We start from the raw sequence: 22,412 nt of genomic DNA, 5'->3' as shown, positions 1-22,412 counted from the left end.
CTGTTATTCGTGAGGCCAAGGCCGCAGCTCGCTCCCTCTCTTACTGGCACCTCCCCCCCCCCCCAGTGCTGAGGACTTTAATTGGAGACTGGGCCACCGGGGCTTGTTATCAGCCCACCTTCTTTCACAATTAGTTCTAATTTCACAAATAGTTAAGTCCCATTGTCTCCAATGACCTGAGTATTTGTGAAATTTTGAATTCGCAGAGTGGCCTAGAAGGTATCCCTCGTGAATCCAGAAGGACCACTATACTAATATTCCCCAAGTAACAAACTGTGTTGTTACAGGCTGACTGGTACACTTTGCCATCTTAGGGAAAGTTGTTTATTAAAAGTAAAAATGTTACAGTGTACATTGGTTAATGGATGGTGAGAAATAGGGTCAATAGCATTACATCTATTTACAGAAATCACAGCTGTCTGTACATGGCACCCAGTTAACTGTAAACAAGCAATAACAGAAAAAAGTGAGTAATCTGTAAGCATCATGATGTTTCATCTTACTTAATGACAGCCAAATGGGGAATTTAATGGCCTCTACTATTGTGTTTGTCTTTCATCACTCTGATTTGAGTAGATAAGGTACCAGCCACAATTGAAAGCCACCTGAGGCCGGATAAAAATCAAGCAGTCTTGTGACTGTTTCCAATGGCTTCATGCAGGTGCTGTCTAGTATGTTGACTACTAGCTTGTGCCCCATACGGTGTAAACCTAGTAACAGAGAGAATCTCTCCCCTCTGGATAATTACAGTCACTAATTGCTAGTTTCCATCTTTTCAGACTTCCTGTTTGTATGCTTGTCTACATCCAGTCTCTTCTTGCATCAATCCAAGCAGCAGCAATTTCCCCCCTCTCTCTCCTCCATTAGAGCATAAGTTTGATTATGAACAAGTAGCCAGTGTTGCGTAGTGGTTTGAGTATTGGACTATACAACTCTGGAGACCAGGGTTCGATTCCCAGCTCAGCCATGAAACCCACTGGATGACCATGGGCAAATCATATGCTTTCAACCTCAGGAGAAGGCTACAGCAAATTTCCTCTGAACAAATCTTGCCAAGAAAACCCAATGATAGGGTTGTCTTAGGGTCATCATAATTTGGAAATGACCAGAAGGCACACAACAACAACATTGTACATAAATCTGCTTTTATATGGTTTATGAGGACAACTAAGCTTGTTTCTTTCTCTGCTAGACACTATTTGAGGAGTGGGCATAGGACTGATTGTTGTTCAGCTTCTGCCTTGCCAATTGATTAGTGAGCTTCATCTGCTATTATCTCTCAAATTTCTGAACAGATTGGGCCAAGATATATAATAATAATAATAATAATGTTTATTTATATACCGCTTTTCCAAAGTAGATCAAAGCGGTGTACAACAGGAAGTACAATACAAAGTAAAAAAACAAACAAACAAACATAACAGGCCTCTCTCCCCCTCAAGATGGTGGCTGAAGGGAGGGCTTTTCTTCTTACAGGCAGGCAGTTGGAGCTCGCCTGCCTCTCTCCCCTCAAGATGGTGGCTGAAGGGGGGGCTGTTGTATGATATATGCTAAGAGAAATCATAGCAGATATAGATAAAAATATGATGTCTGTAGAACCAATGTAATGCTGATGAAATGTCTATATAAGTATGAGGTCTATATGAGAATAAGGGGTTGTACTTAGGTCATTCTAGGATGGCAGGATGATCAATCCTCTCTTCTTGGGTTTATCCCCATGCACCATCCATAGTTTTTATTTACCTGCCTCAGGGGTGGTGCATGAGAATAAACCCAAGGAGAATGGATTGATCCTCCTGCCATCCCAAGAATGAGGTTAGACAATGGCAGCGTCATGGCTGTGAGAGCCTTTGTAAGAATGCGCCTAGATAATGAGATGTCAATATAATGTAATGATTCTCTTCAAAGGTGGTTTAAATATATACTGAACTGTTTGTTCAGTAAATAGCAGGAAAGATTGCAAAGATGATTCTCCCATTGTCAAAATATACTGAAATTCTAATTCTTAGAAGAGTATTAAAGGGATTGCTGATGTTAACTAGGCTACTGGGTTCATTGCTATTTATAGCCTAGAAAAACTCATGTGATTAAAAAGATAAACTAGAAGGAGCTCTAGCAAAATATAGATTAACTGACAAATGGCAATAAACCTTCAGTCTCTCAGATGAAGACATGGTATGGGAAGCCATGCCTGTTTCAATGTGCATAATTAAATCTTTTCTTAATAAGAAAGTGGGCTTGAATTAAAGGAACAAATGATTTCCAAAAGTCATCTACAAATGTAGAAAGAGGTTCAAGTACAGAGCTGCACATTGATATGGTCAGGAAGCCGGATAAAGGGAAACATTCTTCAGAGTCTTAGCTGGTATATTCTTCCTCTTAGTCAAACATGGAGGAAGGAGTGGAGCGTATGGGCACATTCCTGTTTGTGTAGGTAATTCTAAATTGTTGTTCATTATTATGTATGAAAGTGTGCCTGCTCATTTATTGATCTATTCAGCAGTACTTCCCCAAGGGAGTTTTTTCTTAGGGTTGTGTGTATATGTAATTTACCCATATTATTCAGAAATGATTGCATAGACAGTCATTTCATTTATTTTATTTTACTTATCTGTGTGTGTGTGCACGTGTGCACATCTATATTTGTCTAAAACAAAATAGATTATTATTTTTTGTATATGTGTGTATATGAATTATGTTCCACAATGTTAAGGGAAAATATTTCCATCCTTTTTAATAAACATGCTGTTAGAATTCGATGCACAACATGTCAGGAGTCAGACCTGTGTGGATTTTAACAAGTAATGGAAGATTGCTCTTATTTTGTATGAGAGTTTTTATTTTGTCATTTTCCTACTATGATTTTCTTCCTTGACTTGACTAGTGGTTACCAAGGGATGCTGTGAAACAGATGCCTTGTATAGAGTTTTATAAGCTCCCTGTTTGCTTCTGAGCAAATGTTAAAATTGCACCTGCTACAATTTACTTGCATTTTACTCTGCTTGTTTCCCCATGATCTTAACTTGTAGTACATGATAGCCTGCTGATTAGACTGCATGATTTAAGATTGTGGAGGTTTTCTCAGATTTTGTGGGACAGCCTTAATTTATCTATATCATTGTTAATACATAAAATTTGGCTAGTACTTTCAAATGTTAGGATTTTTGCTCTTAATGGCAATAGTTGTAGATGGCAAACATGATGAAACATTATTCCCCTCACTGGGAACTTTTAGGTGACAGAGAAAATATTTGTTTGCTGAATACCCCACACCATGATATCTGTGCCTTGGACTCACATGGTGACATCTTTTTAATGCAAAGTACAGCTTTGCTATCAGTCTTAGCAGCAGCTGTTGCCAGCCTTCCTGTATTCAGCAGAAGCCTAGTAACCTTTCTTCCCCTGACAGCTTCTCTGCTTGCTATTTGTGAAGAATATTGAAGTGGGTGAATTTTAATGTCCTTAAAGGAAATAAGTGTATGCATTTATTGACTTCAGGCAAAATAGAAGAGCTAGGAGCAGCATTGTAGTCACTAGTCTTCAGGGCAGAAAATGTAAAATTAAGGCATTACTTGAATGAATTTGTAGGAAAACTCATCAGGATGCACACATCACTTCTTGTCCCTTTCCCCCTCAGTGATATGAGAAGCAGTCATTTAGCTGCTGCTAATCCCCATGACTCGTTTATCTGAAGAAGACCCTTTATCTTGTCATTACCGGAGGTGCGTGAAATGAGCTGATCATCCCAACTCCTGGCAGACCTAGAAGCAAAATTAGGCACTGTATCCATGGTAATGCAGTGAGAAGTTTCTTAAGTAGCCATTTAATCCATTGATATAAAATCGACCTGCCAGTGGACTCTGAGCAGCCTGTTTTATTGTTGGACAGATTGTAATTTAAAATTGATATGCCATTTTGGGTAGGCATGAGATGGTTTAAAAGGAGTGAGACATTTTATTCGTGAGAATCCTGGATGCAGATGGAACAGATATTAGTTGTGATGTTTTATTACCCTATCTTCAAGATTACTTCAGTGCAGAAGTTAAATTTGCATCTGTTCTCCTTTATTGTCTCCGGTTTGTTGTCTTGTCTGGTTTCGTGTGTGTTTCATTGTAACATCAAATCCAACATGCTGTGTCTGAAATTTCTGTTACTGCACCTTCTTTCAATTATCAAATTATCAGATTTTAGTTGATTAACAGATTTTATACCTGGGAGGTTACAGAACTTTGAATTGTCATACACCTATAGTGTACGAGATATCAGAAAGCCTTGAATGAATTTAGAAGAGCAGTAGTATATATCAGGGATGAGGAAACTGTTCCTTCAGGTGTTTTGGAACAACTCTCATGGCCATCGGTCAGTGTGGCAAATGATAAGGTTGTCATCGATAGAGAGGCGAGATATAAATAAAGTTTTATTATTTTATTATTATTATAAGATATTGTGGCAGTTGTAGTTCAAAGGTACAATATTTAAGGGACACCAACCTTTACTGCCTGTATCACAAATTATGCAGTCGACTTTCCCACATTTGGGGAAATGGCAGGGGTCAGCATAGCTGGAGTGCAATGGATGAGCCTCACCCTAGGAAAATCACCTTTGTGATCATGGTATCTCCCCTGCCAGGTAATTCAGTCAGAATGAAAGTAGTTGTAAACACTTCATTCAGGTATTAAGGTTCCCTTGTAGATATGACAGTATACAGATATAGCTTTTATATACAGTGAGTCCTTCATATCCATGGATTTTTTTATCCATGAATTCAAACATCCATGGTTTAAAACTATTTTAAAAATATATAAATTCCAAAAAGCAAACCTTGATTTTTCATTTTATACAAGGGACACCATCTTATTGTGCCATTTTATGTAATGGGACTTGAACAGTCACAGATTTGGATATCCATGGGGGATCCTGGAACCAACCTCCAGCGGATACCAAGGGCACACTGTACTGGCCAAAAACCTACTTTGTCTTTGTACAGTCTAAAAATCTTCACATGTGGAGTTATACCTAGGTTGTACTATGAATCCTTGCACTGAATGGCAAAATTGTGTACTAAATCAAAAGCAGAGTTCACATGTTGGCACCACATGAGCGTCACTGTTTGTGCAGTCTTGAATTGAATACAAATATTCTGCAGCAAACAAAAATGCCCACAGCTCCCACAGGTGAACATGCATAGGTAAGTCACCATAGGATGCTGGTTGTTGGCTCAGTTTCAGTAGATGAATTTGCCTTCCATTTGGTGTTCATGTCATTTGCAGCTAGACATATTTAAGAAGCAACTTAGTTTTGTGGTAGCCCTTAACGATACATGTGCTATTCACATAAAAGATGCTTCTTGAAGTGTAACTTGTGGCGGCGTCATTAATTTCATTGGATTTTCTTAGGCAAGGCATACTCAGATATGGTTGGGTAGTTCCTTACTCTGAAATATAGTCTACTTCACCAGGAACTTGTTGGCATTCTCTAAAATGAGTACTACCCAGGGCTGACCCAGCTTATCAGACGGGACCTGGTATCTTTAGGGTATTTAGGCTGGCTATGCTCTTAATCTGATGGATAACTTCTAAATTGAAGAGTATCTTGAATGTAATAGCTTAAAGATCAGAAGCTTAAAATTTATTTCTACAAGTTTTTGTGCTCAAAGCACTTGTGTGCACAATCATTATGATACAGAAAAATATATTGGCTAGTATACCTAATCCTTGTACATAGTTCAGTATGCTAATTATAACACTCCTTCCAAAGAGATAGAAAGAATGAGGAAAACAGCATTTTTCAGATAAGAAGAGTGAAGTGCCACTAGGAAAATGGCAGCGTTTAGGACTGGTATAGGGAGCTCAAGTGTTATTGAAATTCTGGGCTGCAGAAGTAGAAATGCACATATTTAGGATGAAATGAAAAGAAATGAAGTAGGATTTGGATATATGTATCACACCTAGAGAAAGGGGAATTCAAATTATTTTAGTTTCATTTTGCCAAAAATACTGGATAAATGCTTCAGGCACAGATTACCTTCAGGTTTTCCTAAATTTGCAAAAGGAACATGAACCTCATTCTGTAAAGTGTGGATTGCAACACAGTGGCCTGCATCAAGAAAGGGTCTTGAATAAGTCACAGTGGGAATATTAACTAAAAACTAAGCTTGTAATTGGGGACTCCGCAATCGCCACAGTTTTTATTTAAAAAATAGATGTAGACATTTTTGCTAAAAGGGCCTCTCCTTGGGATAGAAGTGAGCAATTTCCTGATACAGGAATTTGCATTGACAAACCTTGTGAAACCTAACAGGCTCTTGCCGCTGCTGCTTTCTCCACAACTGTGGAAGCAAAAGCAGCAGTTCAATGTGTGGCACTTTGTGTTATGGCTCAAAACAGGAAGGTGAATTACCAATCAGTCCTATTGACTCTGCCACTTTTCCAAGTTCTGGCAATCTCAATCCTGGCCAACACCAACAAAAATGCAATAATATCTTTATAACATAATGTCTTGTTTTTATTGGTAAACACTAATGAAACACTGTTGTTGTTTTTTAAATGCCTGCACTTTTGCTTTTTTTTTTTTGTCTGTATTTGTTTCTGTTTCTTGTCTTTTTTCTGTTTTTATTCATATTTCTGGTTTGTAACTTTTTAAAATAATAATGATAATGATAAAAAACAAAACAGGAAGGAAAAAGAAAATAGGAAGAGGGAGGATGAGCCCAGCCATTAAGCTTTGGGAGGGTTTATAGTAGTTTGCCATATTTTTTATTTTTGGTAGTGGTTCTTTTATTGGTGTACTTTCAGCAGTAGACATTGCAAAAAGAATGGAGAGGGTTTTCCCCCCATATGTTTCAGAATCGATGCCTGCCTCAGAATTTGAAGGTTTTGTGCCCCATTCCCAATATTTCAAACTCACTTCTTCACCATCTGTTTGGACTCTTATTTGACAGTTCGCTTGGTTGGCATTGCAGGTCAAACTGTACTCCTGCTTATATGATATGTTACCGGGGACTCATTAGGCACATGGTAAAACACTCTCTCTGGACATAACAGCATATTTCTGGGTAAAAAGCATTGAGAGCCATGACCAAAGAGAAAGAGTGAACATTGAATAGATAACCAATCAGTTACAGGATTTCAGATAAATTTCACATAAAGCTTTGTAGCTCATAGGTTGACCAAAATTGTTGGGTTCCCATTACTGGGGGGAAAGGACTCACTCACTTTTGCAACCCCTAGCTATTCTATGGTTTGTAGCACAATAACATAAAGAAATGAGTGATTAATGCTTCTTGAGTGATTAATGAGTGATTAATGCTGCTTGCTGAATTAACTGTTAGGTAGGTGAAGATGTTTCAATACTTCATTTTTCATACCCAGATTTTGATTACTCAGCTGAAAGGTACCTTTGTAGTTAGCTGATTTGGTAGTGCTGTGACATTTAGATAGACATTTATGTGATTTTTCTCACTGCAAAGCATCTTCATTACTTTAAACCAGTGCTACTCAATTATTTTCTGTCATGCCCCCCCCTAGGAAGAAGAAAACATTTTGCGCCCCCCCACGCGACTGTAAATAGTATTTGCCGAGGTCAAACGAGCCCCCCTTTACAGAGCCTCGTGCCCCCCTTTATGGAGCCTCGCGCCCCCCCTGGGGGGCGCGCCCCACTATTTGAGAAGTACTGCTTTAAACAAAGAGTTGGCCACACTGGCATCTTCTTTACTTTTGTAGTATTCTCCCAGGAACTACTAAAAACTGTGTCTTCTGGGACAAAAGGGATTCTAAACTAAGGCATGATGGCAACATAATTAATTCTGTAGCTCAGAGTACATGTGATTAGAGGTCCAGCATATATGAAGCTCCTCTGTTAACAGAGGATATAAGTGTTGAACCATTGTATATCTTTTGAATGTAACTCAGGATACTTTCATTGAGATGAACAGCAAATTTTGAGTTAATGTTAATTCACATTACATTATGGCTCCTGCCTCCTATATTTATAAGACATTTTGCTATAGAATTGGGATTAAAGTCTCTATTTAGGAATGTATAGCCTGTCTTTCTCCTAATTAAGGGCCAATTACATTCCCAAAAGCCAATTATGAGTATAAAATACAGTAAAAAAATAATACAGTTTAACAACTTAGATTTATACATTTCCACCAGTCTCCTGAATTATAACCATTTCTACAGCTCTTCTGAAATTCTTGGGATTTGGAGTTGTGTAATTCCTCTCTGAGAAAACATATGCAGGAGTAGCTGTGTTGGCCATATAGCAAAGTGCAGTGATGTCCACAATCCACAAAACAAGAGTTTTACAAGTGTTGTCCAATCAGTGAGGATGCCCTGCCTTCTGAAACTCTCATCTTGCTTATTTAAGTTGGAAAAACACTGTGAAAAACATCCCTGGAAGATGGAATCGTATGAGAAAATGTGTAAGAGAATGGTAGTAAAATATTTGCTGATTTATTCACACTAATTTAAAAAGACTTTCTAAATTAGGCTGAAGGGCTAACGAGAATAGATGAAAGTTGATTTTATTATTTTAGATTTTAGACCTGTTGACTAGTGCAACATTTTTTTGTTCTTCTTAAACTTTACCAAAGTAAAGTTTTGGGTTAGAACTTGCAAACAGGCAGGCAATTTTCCTTAAACTTATTAAAGTTAGATAATTAATTTTACTTAATACCTTTGATAAAGCCTAAACCCCATGTAGCACTGAGCACTTAATCTACAAAGGATAGCTGATTTAATTTCTGATGGTCTGTTTTCCCCTTCCCTTGTTTCTTAGGATAAGAAAGAAAAAGTTTCCAGGTTTGATACCATTCGGCACTCCATTGCTGGTATGATAAGATCTCCAAAGTCTATGTTGGGCTCTTCATCGGTAAGTGCACAGGTACCACAGTTTTATGTTTATCTTACACAAATAGTTTCTTTCAGCTATCATCTCTGCATAGCTGATAAAATTTATTAACATTAAAGTAGTTAGTTCTTAAACTACAAAGATTTTCAAAATAAAGATAGAGCTAGTGATGGATAGAGCAGTCTGTTTTTGGTCTTTGTCAGTTTCATGTGTGTCATTATGTCCATTCCATCACATTTCCACATGAGTCTGCAGTTTGAACAACATGGATAAATTCTCACTATTTTTGAATATATTTTAACACAATGCACATTTTTGTGTGTGTGTTACCCTAAAATAGCACTTTATGAGAAGGGTATGATGCTGCTGTGGTGCCCTTCCTGTAAGAGGTCAGAGTAATATGTTAATCTTTTCATCTGTTTTATTCTCACAACAGTTCTTTGAAGTAGGGTAGGCTGTAAGACAGTGTCTGTCCCAAATGAGTTTCACTTTATCATTGTGAATTAAACCTATTTTCCCTTGGTCTTCCTCTTATGCTTTGGCAGTTTATTGGAATCTTGGGGAATTTGAGGGGGTGTGTTTGCAACCTCTGAACCCAACAGAGGTGTGCCCATTGCTGGCACTGAATATAAGGTAATGCCAGTACAGCAGCATCTAAAACAAAGGCTTTAACAATAGCCTTTAACAAGTATCTTGTTCACAAGTAAAATCAAGCTTTCAGGTGGTTTTTAGGTTCTAGGTGTGCACTTGAATTGGTAACAAGTGCTTCTAGGAAAGCACACCTTGCCTTAAAGGAAAAGTTGTAGGGGTTTTGCCATCATTTTCATAGCAAATTTGTCATCTGTGGCAGGAAACCTTGAAGGGCTATAAACGGGGTGGACTACATGTTGCATACATCTTCTGTAACTAGTGCACCAAACTGGCTTCCATGTCCTGAACTTCCATGTTTTCCCAAAAATAAGACATTGTTTTATATTTATTTTTCCTCAAGAAGACACACTGTGGCTTATTTTTAGGGGATGTTTTATTTTTATTAAGTATGGTACAACAATCTACATTTATTCAAATATAGTTAAGTTGTCTTCTTCTGGAACATCGTCATAACCCTCCAAACCCGGAATTCCATCCTGAATTTCTTGCGACTCCATTTCCTTTACAACCATTGGCCCCAATCTTTCTGCTCTCTTCCTGTCCCCTTCCGTTCCGCGACAGGCCTGTCACTATGTGGAATGGAAGGTGGTGGGAAGGGAGCAGAAAGATTTTAGGGTATGGCTTATATTGCGCAAATTCTTAGAAATCCTGCTATGGCTTATTTTATGGCTATGTCTTATTTTTGGGAAAACAGGATAGGAATTCAAAGAACTTTTGAAATTTATCAGAATCCCTGGTCTGGATTTTTTTAATTAGATAGGTTTGTTGTTTCATTGGAAGTTGCTTTCAGTTGAGGAAACTGTCCTGGGGCTATTGTTTACCACTTAGATTTTCAGTGAAGTCAGTTCCAGTATTTACAGAATCATAAATAAACTGATTTGGTTATAACCACCAGTAAAACAAAATAATAACACATGGGCCTTTGTAGAATGTATAAGAGTATTTGTTGAGTATTTTTGTACAGTGGTCTCCATTGGGAATTTTGTTGCTACATTGATGGAGTTCTTCTGTCAAGAGAGGGAATTACGTGGCCTGCCAGTGTTTGTGGAACTGCAATCACCGTTATCTTCACCATTGGCCAGGACCAAGAGCATCTGAAAGACCACTTGAGTCCCACCCACCTTAGATCATTAAACTTGTATCAGTGACATTTAAAAGTATAAAGAGCAAGAAATATGTCTTTTGTGCAGGCAGTTATTTATTTTTCCTAACTAGATGTGAGAAATATGGTTTAAAATGCCCAAACAAAGTAGAGCTGGGATAAGAAGACAGTTTTTGCTGCCAAGGGCAGAATCTCCGTTGGCCTGATTTTTTTTTTTAATAAGGAAGAACAGTGATAACCCAAACTTCAATATACATACCTAAAATCACAGAAGTATCTAGCTGATCCTCCACACCAATCCATATTATTAAAATGCTATTTAGATTATAGCTTTTGTAGATCACCTACCAAGGGAGAGATAAATTATGTTGTTAGTATTGAAATCTGTTGGGATGTCTAGAAAATTATACAAGTAACTTTGTCTGATGAAGAAAGCAAAGCAGTGCTTTTTATTCTTGGTTAAAACATTTTCTGTTAGAATAGATAAACTTACATGGAAGGAATCCCCTCAAATCTCTCAGATATAAGCAAAACAAAAAGCTGTGACAGATGAGTTACCATCAGTAGGATGAAACCAATTTACTACATTTTTATTTGTTTTGTCAACTATGGTAGTTAGAAGACTGCGGTGACAGTTCTTGGGAGAGAGTGTCGTTTGATCTTGTAGTTTAGTTTCTTAAAAAGGAAAGGTGAGAGAGAACTTCAAGGAAGCTTGTAATATTTTGCTATATTTTAGAAACAGTTTAGCCTATCATTTAGAGGCAGTCTGAGTATCTAAATGAATAAATGCACCATGATTGCTTTGCATTTGTACTGTTTAGGTATTACACCTTTTTAATAGCGTTGATAGCTCATTCATTGAGGATGTGCTTTGCCTTCACAAGCTCTCTTTGGCATTCCCTCTGAAAGGATCAGATTGAGGTGATGAGAAAGACCTCTACTTGACCTCTTGGAGAACTGTTATCAGACTTTACTGGACTATATTTTTGTGGGGTTTTCGGGCTATGAGGCCATGTTCTAGAAGAGGTTTTTCTTGATGTTTCACCAGCAGCTGTGACTGGCATCTTCAGAGAATGCTGGCATGGAATATACCAGCCACAGCTTCTGGCGAAACATCAGGAAAAAATTCTTCTAGAACATGGCCTCATAGTCCAAAAAAAAAAACCCATGGATGTTGGCTGTGAAAGCCTTTGACTTCACATTCTACTAGACTAGATGGACAGGTAATCTGATCTGGTACAAGGTGGTTTCCTGTGTTCCTTTTTGAAGGGAAAAAACCATTGTTCAGTGGTAGCATACATTCTTTGTATTCAGAAATTTCCCTGCCAGATAGGAGTGGGAAAGACTCCTGTCTAAAACCTTGGTGAACCACTGCCAGTAAGCAGTGATAAAAGTGAGCTAAATAGACCAATGGCCTGACTCAGTAAAGGTAGCTGTGTTCTGGAGAACGTAGCCTGAGGTATCGTTGTGTCTGGGATTCCCACTGTAATGACTCTTGGGCTATAGGACTTTTCATTAATTCAAATAGGATGTATCTCATTTAGACTTATGGTAGCATAATGCTAAAGTGTGAAGCTGATTCTTATGGTGAGCTTCAGGGAGTTTTCTTCTTATGTTTGCAGGCCCCATGTATCATCTGTGGATCAAAAACAAATTTTGCATATATTTTTTTTAAAAAATGTTTTGTCCCAAAATGTCTACGAGAGGGTGAGAAGCACATGTCCATCATATTTTGCACCCTCCCTGGACCAATTTAGGCCCGGAAAGCCCCTTAAAAAAGTGACCAGGGAAAGACTGCTACTTCTTGTCGTTAAAAAGGTCTCTGCTGGACATAAAATGGTGCAGAACACTCCCAAAGCATTGTGAAAATGCCTCCATCCCCACTATAGAGAGTTTTGTAAGAAAATGCATATATTTATTTTGCAGGAGTAGGCGTGGTGGAGAGGTGCAGCCTCATAAGGTCTTTTGGGTGGCTAATGCAGCCCCCTACTAACCTTTCACTATTTCCCACCCCTGCTCTAATTTATGGCTCTGGTTGCTTGCTTTAAAAATAAATGGTTTTAAAAGTTGCTGAATTTTATATATGCTTGGCTTTGGCCCAGTACAGACGAGCAGGAAGGGATGGCAAGATGTGGCCTCGTTCTGCCCCGGATCGTTGCTGCGACAAACGCAGGGGCGCGGCAATGATCTGCTCCTAAAAGGAGCTGCAAAGCGCAGCTCCTTTCCGTACCACAGCCAAGGTGCCATTAGTGCCCTGGAGCAGGGTAGTGACATCTCTTGTGAGCCATGCCATTTTGACGTGGTGCACAAGGCACAATATCGGCGTGTGCACTGTCTGAACCTGTGCGCACCCAAAATGGTCCCGGGGGAGCATGGAGCATGTGGACGCTCTGCTCTCCTGAGCCCTAATTTTGGCTTCAGGCCACCGCAAAAGAGCAGTCTGTACCAGGCCATTGTTCATTTCTGTTCAGTAAAGTGCATCTCTATTGCACTTTAAATGAAAATTAATCATAGTAATAATAATAATAATAATAATAATAATAATTTGTTTTATTTATATACCGCTATTCCAAAGATCATAGCGGTGAACAGCAAGTAAGCTAATTAGCAAGTAAGCTAATTTGCCCCCATCAGTCTGGGTACTCATTTTAGCGACCTCGGAAGGATGCAAGCCTGAGTCGAGCTTGGGCCCTTTTGCTGGTCTTGAACTCGCAACCTTGAGTGAATGGCTGCAGTACAGGCATTTAACCACTGCGCCACCAGGGCTATTTATTTGTATCCCGACTCTCCCTGTATTAACTGATCTTCCTTTTTACATTTCTCCTAAGTTCTTTGATGTGATATCAACTAGTGAAAAACCCTTGGCAGATCAAGATTGGTACCATGGTGCAATTCCAAGAGTAGAAGCGCAAGAACTATTAAAACAGCAAGGAGATTTTTTGGTGCGGGAGAGTCATGGGAAGCCTGGTGAATATGTCCTTTCTGTGTTTTCAGAGGGACAAAGAAGACACTTCATCATACAATATGCTGATGTAAGTTTAATGTTATTCTCATATGTTTCTGTAAAGGTGTATGTTGGGATTTTTTTAATGCTTTTGATAAAAGTTCTGTCAGTGATGTCATTATTTCCTGGGTTCTTTGAATCATGATACTTTCCCACCTACTGAAGCTAAGAGCATTAGCCACTGAAATCTGCTTCTATAAAGACAACATAAGACCTTTCCTACTGGATTGGACAAAAAACCTATCTTACTGTATGTAAAGTTCAGTTGGCAAAAGTAGTCCTTATTTCAGACCTTATTTCTCCTCACCTTCCCGCTAGGACCCTCCGTTCTGGTAGTCAAGGTCTGCTGTCCCAGCCCATGATTTCCTCTGCCCCATCTCGAATTCTCCCCTTTTCACTCGCTGCCTGTCACTCCTGGAACCTTCTTCCCCCGTGAGCAAGAGCCATCACTTCTTTAACCAGCTTCAAAACTGAGTTGAAGACCATCCTGTTCAGAGAAGCGTTCCCAGGCATTGCATAATTGTCACTTGCTATTTGATGTTCCTTTGTTGCCTGTTTTATTGAATCATTTCCTGTATTGCTATGTCCTCCCTCCAGTCTATCTCCCCTGATCCAGGCCTCGGAGGTAGAGAAGAACTGTTGGCCCTCATCCCCTTCCTCTTCTCCTCTTGTGCCGTGTCTTTTTAGATTGTAAGCCTTAGGGCAGGGAACCATCTAATTTAAAAGATTGTATGTACAGTGCTGTGTAAATTTACAACGCTTTATAAATAAAGGTTAATAATAGTCAGCCAGTCACTGGGAAATACTGTTGAGATGACAATATTCTTGTCCTGTATTTCCAGCACCTGCTCTTCAGGGGGATATTGTGTCTAAATAAAATAGGGCCAATTAGGAGAACATATGTTCTCTCTTTCATAAGAGAAAATTTGAAGATGGAGTGAGGACAGAGATATGAGCCATACTTCTGTAGTTTAGTTAAAGTAAACACTTACTCCTGAACCCTCATCCTCATTGTCTAAGTTTGGAGAGCAAGTTTTCAGAAAAGAGCCTCATATCTGTGTCAGATTTCTTCATTCAGTGAGAAATTCTCCATTCATAGAGAAGGGTCTTCTTGTCAGACCAACTGAGGAGTGACAGCAAGTGGAGTTAGTGTACTACTTTCCTCCAATGTTCACTTTAACTAATGTATGGCTGAATAGCAGTGATGTATTCATGTCTCTACCTTCAAGTCTTAACTTGAATCTCAAGTCCTTGCAAGATAGTTCCAAATCAGGTCTTGAATCTGGAAGCCAACTTTAACAGAAAAATACCTGAGGTAGTGGTGGAGTGTGTGTGGGCAGTTTAGAAAATAAAGAAGATTTGCACATAGTTAGGTTAAAAAACCATCCTACGTAATTTATCAAGATTGTATTTTGGAAAAATGAGGACCACTCAGCAGTTTGTCCCTGCTGCACTTTAGAGGAGCCTTCTAAAACTTAAACTTTAGAAGGATCATTCTTCCCCAAGCCCTTTGCCTAAGAATCGTTTATGTCACTAAACCAAGGCCAGCAAGCCAGTCCCTTAAAAATATACAAGTCAAGAGTCGAGTCAAGTCCAAGTAGAGTCATTGAAGTGATTTGAGTCCTAGGCAGTTTGCCTCAAGTCTATATCACTGCTGAATAGTACCACATTGTGGTCTGTTTTGCATATTATTGCCTTAGGGAGGATCAAAAAATATTGAAGGCTCTAAAATTATCGTCCTGTATTTGCTCTTTACCATGGAAGATCTACAAAAATTCATCACAGACAGTGATAAAATTGAAATAGTCAAGGAGTTCTCATACTTTGGTTCAAATATTGATCAGAATGGAGACTGCAGCCAAGAAATCAGAAGAAGGCTGATTGGGAAGGGCAGTTATGAAGAACTGGACAAGATCATAAAATATAAAGACATAAGTCAGAATACTAGAGTGAGGATCGCCCAAGCCATTGTATTCCCCATTACCATATACGGTTGTGTGAGCTGGACAGAAAAAAAGCCTAAATCAACCTATTTGAGATGTGGCACTGGAGAAGAGTACTGAGATTAACATAGATGACCAAGAAGACAAACAAATATGTTCTACAACAGACCAACCCTGAACTCTCTCTGGAGGCCAAGATGTCTAAATTGAGGCTGTTGTACTTTGGCCACTTCATGAGGAAAAATGTATCATTAGCAAAAACAATGATGCTAGGAAAGGTGGAAGGCAGGAGAGAGAAAGAGAAGAGACCGATCATATGCCACATGGTTGGACTCAATCAGGGAGAACAGGGGTCTGAGTGTGCAGGACTTCAGCAGAGAAGTTGAAGACAGGGGGTCTTGAAGATGTGTCATCCATAGGGTTGCCATGAGTTCAGGTTGACTTGAGGACAGTTTACAGCAACTTGCTCTTTTCTTTCCTTCCCAGCCCCTCTTTTTTTAAGGAAGGAGAAATTTCTTCCTCATGTTTGAATAGGACCACAAAATATGGGAGATGGATGCAAACATATTTGAGAGTTTAATGACTCAGGCAATCAGATGGGGGTGTTAATTGCTTGCCATGCTCTCTCCGTTGTTTCCCTATCCATTCTGTTTCACCTTCATCACCTCCCTTAGTGTTTTTCATGAGTTAGAGGAGATATGAAGAGAGGGAGGAGGCTGTTTAAGATGGGGAGCTTGTGTATATGATGTAAAAATCCGGTTGGTCAGGAGTTTAATGGTGTGGAGGAAGCTTCCTATCTGACATTCTTTACCATCTAGCCTGCCTTAGCCCTTTTTTTTATTGGACATAAGTCAATGAATACCCGAATAGGGCTACACTGTTCCTTTGTACTCATATGTGCGTATATGCTACAAAATAGTAAGTGACTGAAGATTTTAAAGTCAATGATGAACCTGTCTACACACTGCATGTATTGCATTGTGATCTTTAACCCAGTTATTCACCCTTTTTGCTTTCACATGCAGACTTAAGGAATATTAACTAAAGCAATGGAGTTACCCAAACATGATTCCATCTTTAAAGCTGCTATATTTCCTTAATGTGTATGATCCAGGAAAATTTCTAACCCTGTAAAATAATGATATGAGTCAATCCTCAGCACCTTGTAAAAGCCAGGAGAATGTGTTAAACAGTTAAGAGATAACTATGCTGTATACTGCCTTTCTGATGGCAAGAATTATTTTTATTGAGAACATGGGTTGTAACTGAAGCAGATATTTAATTTGGTTAAACCTGTAAAAAACAAAAACCCAATATCCCTCATCCCATTGTTGGTCTCCTGCTGTTACAATTTACCCCCAAAGCAGAACATGCAGGACTTGGAAGTATGCAGATTCTGGGAAGTATAGACCAAATAAGTAACTTTTTCAAATTCGGATACTAAATAAAGCAGGAATACAGGGGTGCACCAATGAAACCCCTTCCTGGTCAAAACGATTGAAGAATTGCATGGTGGGTTTTTTTGTTTTTATTGAGATGAAGGCAGGCACGCAGGAGCAAGTGTAATCCCTCCCCTCAACTGTGTATTTCTATTTCTATATTACTAAAAGCAAGTGCCAATATAACACTAATGAAAATAGTTAAATTTCAGTTTTCCTGTAACTTGAGAAAATGCTTGGAAAGTATTGCAACACTAGACCTTCATTGGCTGAAGCTCTTCAATACTAGGTTTTTTGTATAATCAGTTTACCATAGGTATTTCTGCATGCCACAGAGCAAAGAGTTACAACTTCGCTTAGCAGTAGTCTCAAAAGACCATCCTTGAAAGAACTGGGCTGATACAGTTGAAAACTGTTAACATTGTGTAACATTTCAACAACAGTAAAAGGTAATGCTTCTTGGTAGGAACTATGGTTAAAAGCACATTATATATATATAATAATATTACTTCCCTGTTTGAGACCATTTCTACATTTTTCTTTTGCCATTTAGTTTATTGCATACAGGGACTTCTGAATGCAACTGAAGACAACTGTGAGGCACGTCCTCCCATGTTTTGATTTGGATTTTAATGGCAAGAGAAACCTTTATATTTACTTTGATCTTCCAGTACCCTGTGACTCACCACAGTCTGTTTCCAGGGAATGTTAAACTATTTAATATCTCACTAGGCCTTTTACCCAGCTGTTCTGGTTGATGAAAAGATTAAAGGCAAAACTGTCCTCTCTGATTAAATTCCCAGTTTAGTAAAATACACATGTGGACATTATCCATTGATATCTTGTTGAAATAGCACAGTATTAGAGGATATATATTCCAGGTACTTTTCAAAGGAGAAATCTGGTTTAAAATAAGTAATTGGAAAATATGCCCTGGGAAGAAACAGCTATAGTTCTTTCCCCATCCCATCTCTGTTCTAAAGTTGAGAACACAGGGCCATATTCAGTAGGGAAATTTTGTTCCTTTTGACATTTAGAAGTGTTTCAAAGTATATGCCACAAAATCTATAATCATTCAAGATCTTTTAACAATGACCTTTCCTTCTATTCATGAGGGATGACGTTTTAAATCTCAGTTTATTCAAAAGTTAAGGATCCAAAGAAATGTAATTGTTCCTATCCATCTTCCTTTGTCATGGAAATATTTCTATTATACTGTTTTCACACTGGTTCTGTTTGGTCCAATTTACTAAACCATACTTTCACCAGAACCTTAAACAATATTAAGAACAAGGGATTCATTTTCAGCATTTTGCTATGTCTTAATGTGGTTTAAAACTGGTTAGTAAACTGACACTAATGCACAGTTCCCTATTTTAGATATGAGAGGGAACTGGATTTTACACTAAGCTCAGAACACTAACACAGAGGAGGAAAACGGTTGGGGATGAAGGAATCTGTGGTCATGGTGCTTATTCTAAATTATTTAAACCATAGATTAGCAAACCTGAGTATGTTCAAACCAGATCATTGTTAATATTGTGTTTTATTTATATTGTGGTCTTGTCAGCTGTTATGTGGGCTACAAAAATATTTTCACATTGTTAAGTTCTGTGACAATCTGTCTTAAAAGTTAGTGAAAGTCACATTACATTGCATACTGCTTGTTCAGACACCTTGATAACTGAATTATAGTAGAGGTCTTTGTTAACATTTTATAATTCAGCAATCCCAAATGTGCATTTTCATAAACAGAAGCCCATTATTCCATGTGAAGAGTCTTAAAATCACCACACTCTGTAAAAATGATGAAATCTAGACATTTTGTTATCTATGGCAACGGGGTGTTTTGTTTAACTTGTGCATTTTTCTTGAATTTCTACTTATAGAATCAATATAGATTTGAAGGAACAGGTTTCTCAACTATCCCTCAGCTTATAGAACACCATTACACAACAAAACAAGTGATAACAAAGAAATCAGGGGTTGTTCTACTGAATCCTGTTGTCAAGGTATGTCTGTTACATTTAATGTGAAATTGAACGCTTTATGGTATGTTTACCCTGTTTTACCAAGGTCTTCGCAAAAAAAAAAGTTGCAGTGCTTTATAGAAAATAAATTATCATCTAATTGACATGTCATTATACGTTCATTCATGGAACACTGTAACATTTTAGAGGTGATTTATGTGCATGTATTTTACTGGAATCTGAGCTATAATACAATTTCAGTGTCTATGTTCTGACAGTACTTAGTATTGTCTTTTCCATCTGTAGAAGAGTAGGCTACTAAGGGAATTTTCCGTTTCCTCTGCAACCAGACTATTATTGTTATTCATTGGTGTGTTACAGACTGGGAAAAAGAGGCGGTCCACAGCTGCCCCTTTCCACGCCGGGTTGGGGGCAGGACAGCCTCAACTGCAGCCCAGAGGCCCCAACCCGGTGCTTTCCTAGGCCACGGAGAAGTAGCAAAATGCCACTTCTCCTGGCCTGAAAAGAGGTGTCCATGGGGCTTCATGCCCCCAGACACCCTGACAGGTACGGCAAAGAGGAGAAAGTGGCCACCCGACCCCTTTCTCCTTTGCATTACTGGCGCGGCCATGTACAGGTTGCGCCAGCGATCACATGCGCAAAAGGAGCTCCAATTTGTAGCTCCTTCCCGCAATGCTGAAAGGGCGCCCCAAGCGCCCTGCAGTATCATGATGGCGTCACGCACACCCCAGTCCATGTGGAGGCGGGATGTGTGTGATGCCATTGTTGTGCGCGGTGTATGGACGGCTCACCTTCAAAATGGTGCCATCCATTAGGGCTGGGGAGCGCGGCTGGGGAACACATGGTTGCGCTCCCCAGCCCTAGTTTTGGCTCAAGGATGGCGCTTCCGCGCTGTCTGTATCAGACCATTGTTAGAAAAGCTTTTCTATAGCCCTTGTAAAAGTTGTCGATTTTAATCATTTTAATTGTAGTATTTTATTTCAGTTATATATAGATGAGATTTAAAAAGAAGAAAATTCTTATAGACTGTCTTGGTCAATCAAATGGCACATTGGGGAATAGAGATTCAGTTTGTACTGGATCAGATTATGCTCCCTTTGAAATCTTAGGTTTATAACTTGGGTGAACTGCTGGACTCAGCCCTGAGCCTTGACCTACAAGTTTCAATGGCGCTGGCTCCTCCTCCTTCTCCTCCCCTTTCTTCTTCTTTATTTGTATCCTACCTTTCTCCAAAAATTCGGACTCGAGACTGATTACAATTTAAAATCAATACAGGTAAACATAAACAGAAAAGTGAACGTTAAGATGGAATTGAACTGTTGACAATATTTAAATGATTTAAATTACATTTAAAAGGACAAAATACCATTAAATGATTAAAAAACAATTAAGATACTTAAGTGTAAAAACAAGAGAGATTAATTAGCAGAGTTAAAGCTAGTTCAGCCAAATATAGCACTGACTACGGTGATACATGAAAAGTCAACATGCGTTTCAGAGAAACAAGTCATGCCAGACAAATCTTATCTCTTTCTTTGATAAAATTACAAGCTTGGTAGATGAAGGGATTGCTGTGGATATACTATATCCTGATTTGAGTAAGGCCTGTGATAAGATTTCCTATGACATTCTTGCAAACAAGCTTGTAAAATGTGGGCTAGACAAGGTAACTGTTACATGGATTTGTAATTGGTTGACTGGCCGAACCCAAAGGGTGCTCAACAATGGCTCCTTTTCATCCTGGAGAGAAGTGACCAGTGGGGTCCCACAGGGCTCTGTCCTGGGCCCAGTGCTATTCAACATCTTTATCAATGACTTGGATGACAGATTTGGGGGCATACTTATCAAATTTGCAGATAACACCAAATTAGGAGGAGTAGCTAATACTCCAGAGGACAAGATCAAAATTCAAAATGACCTGAATAGACTAGAAAGCTGGGCCAGATCTAACAAAATGAAATTCAACAGGGAGAAATATAAGGTACTGCACTTAGGGCGGAAAAATGAATGAGACTACATGTGAAAGGCTGAACGAGACTACATGTGAAAGGGATCTAGGAGTCCAAGTAGACCACAAGTTGAACATGAGTCAATAGTGTGATGCAGCAGCTAAAAAGGCCAATGCAATTTTAGGCTGCATCAATAAAAATATAGTATCTAGATCAAGAGAAGTAATAGTGCCACTGTATTCTGCTTTGGTCAGGCCCCACCTGGAATGTTCCGTCTAGTTCTGGGCACCACAATTCAAAAAGGACATTGAGAAACTGGAGCGTGTCCAAAGGAGGGCAACTAAAATGGTTAAGGGTCTGGAAACTATGCCCTGTGCGGAACGACTTAGGGAGCCTGGAGAAGAGAAGGTTAAGAGGTGGTATGATAGCCCTATTTAAATATTTGAAGGGATGGCATATTGAGGAGGGAGCAAGCTTTTTTTCTGCTGCCTCAGAGAACAGGACCCGGAACAATGGATCTAAGCTATAGGAAAAGATATTCTACCTTGATATTAGGATGAACTTCCTGACAGTAAGGGCTGTTCGACATTGGAACACACTCCCTCAGAGTGTGGTGGAATCTCCCTCCTTAGAGGTCTTTAAACAGAGGCTGGATGGGTATGTTTTGATTGGGTATGTTGGGTATGTTTTGATTGAGAGTTCCTGCATGGCAGAGGATTGGATTGGATGGCCCTTGTGGTCTCTTCCAACTCTACAGTTCTATGATTCTATGCTTCTATGTCTTGTTTTGATTACTGCAATTCACTTTATGTAGGGCTGCCTTTGGAAATCTTTAAAGACTGAAGCAGCTCCAAAATTAAATAGTCAGAGTGCTGACATTGGTTGGTTACAGGAACATATAACTCCCTTGCTTCTCTAATATTCTTTGAACCCCAGGTCACCTGGTGAAGCTGAATGGTGTGATCTTCAGATAGACAAAATGTAGTTAAATTGTGGATTAGATGTATTGATGTGGGCCAACTTAGTTGGCTTTAGAAATCTATTAAAAGGGATGAATCTTGTTGCTGATTGAGACTATTTGTTTGCTTTAGTACTGATGGAGGAATCTGGCAATATGGTTATAGACTCTGTGTATAAGATTAACTGTAAAATAGTAGGTCCAGTTACAATGCCTGTAATTATGTCAGGTATTAGAGGCAGCGAACCACTAGGTGTCACTTTATTTCACTGAGGAACTCAACTAGGGAAAAACTGTTGAAATGCTTGTGGACTTATAATGGAATCATTGTGGCTGCTGGACTAAATAGGGTTTGGGTAAGCAGGGTTGCTTATTTTCAGGTCATAGATGGGTGAGTTGTAGCATTGAGAAGCTGCCCTCAAGGAAGGATGAATGACAGCTATCCATTACCTTCATAAAGCAGAGGAGGCATGGGGTGAGCCATGAAGAGAAAAGCAGGGAGCATCAGTGACAAAGAGTAGC

At 39.0% G+C, this 22,412-nt stretch overlaps 1 protein-coding gene and 1 non-coding gene across 3 annotated transcripts in view; one reads left to right on the top strand and one right to left on the bottom strand.

Moving 5' to 3' along the window:
• The window catches only part of FER (FER tyrosine kinase), a 197,914-nt gene that overhangs the window by 66,447 nt on the left and 109,055 nt on the right, over nt 1–22,412 (top strand). The window contains exons 11-13 of one of the 2 annotated variants that reach the window (XM_089492471.1): nt 8,782–8,874; nt 13,435–13,638; nt 18,882–19,004. In XM_089492471.1, coding sequence (XP_089348597.1) covers nt 8,782–8,874; nt 13,435–13,638; nt 18,882–19,004 — 420 coding nt within the window. Of the gene's footprint in view, nt 1–8,781; nt 8,887–13,434; nt 13,639–18,881; nt 19,005–22,412 lie in introns of both variants that reach the window. The other variant, XM_089492463.1, reaches the window with a different exon arrangement.
• Nucleotides 4,478–4,637, bottom strand: LOC149323796 (U1 spliceosomal RNA). Its single transcript, XR_016279622.1, has one exon. It is a non-coding gene; the product is annotated as a U1 spliceosomal RNA (small nuclear RNA).

This window comes from Sceloporus occidentalis, unplaced genomic scaffold (assembly GCF_023333645.1).
Source record: "Sceloporus occidentalis isolate IW3139 unplaced genomic scaffold, rSceOcc1.0.p SCAF_1, whole genome shotgun sequence".
NCBI classification, from domain to species: domain Eukaryota; kingdom Metazoa; phylum Chordata; class Lepidosauria; order Squamata; family Phrynosomatidae; genus Sceloporus; species Sceloporus occidentalis.
This window is presented reverse-complemented; position numbering and strand designations above follow the sequence as displayed.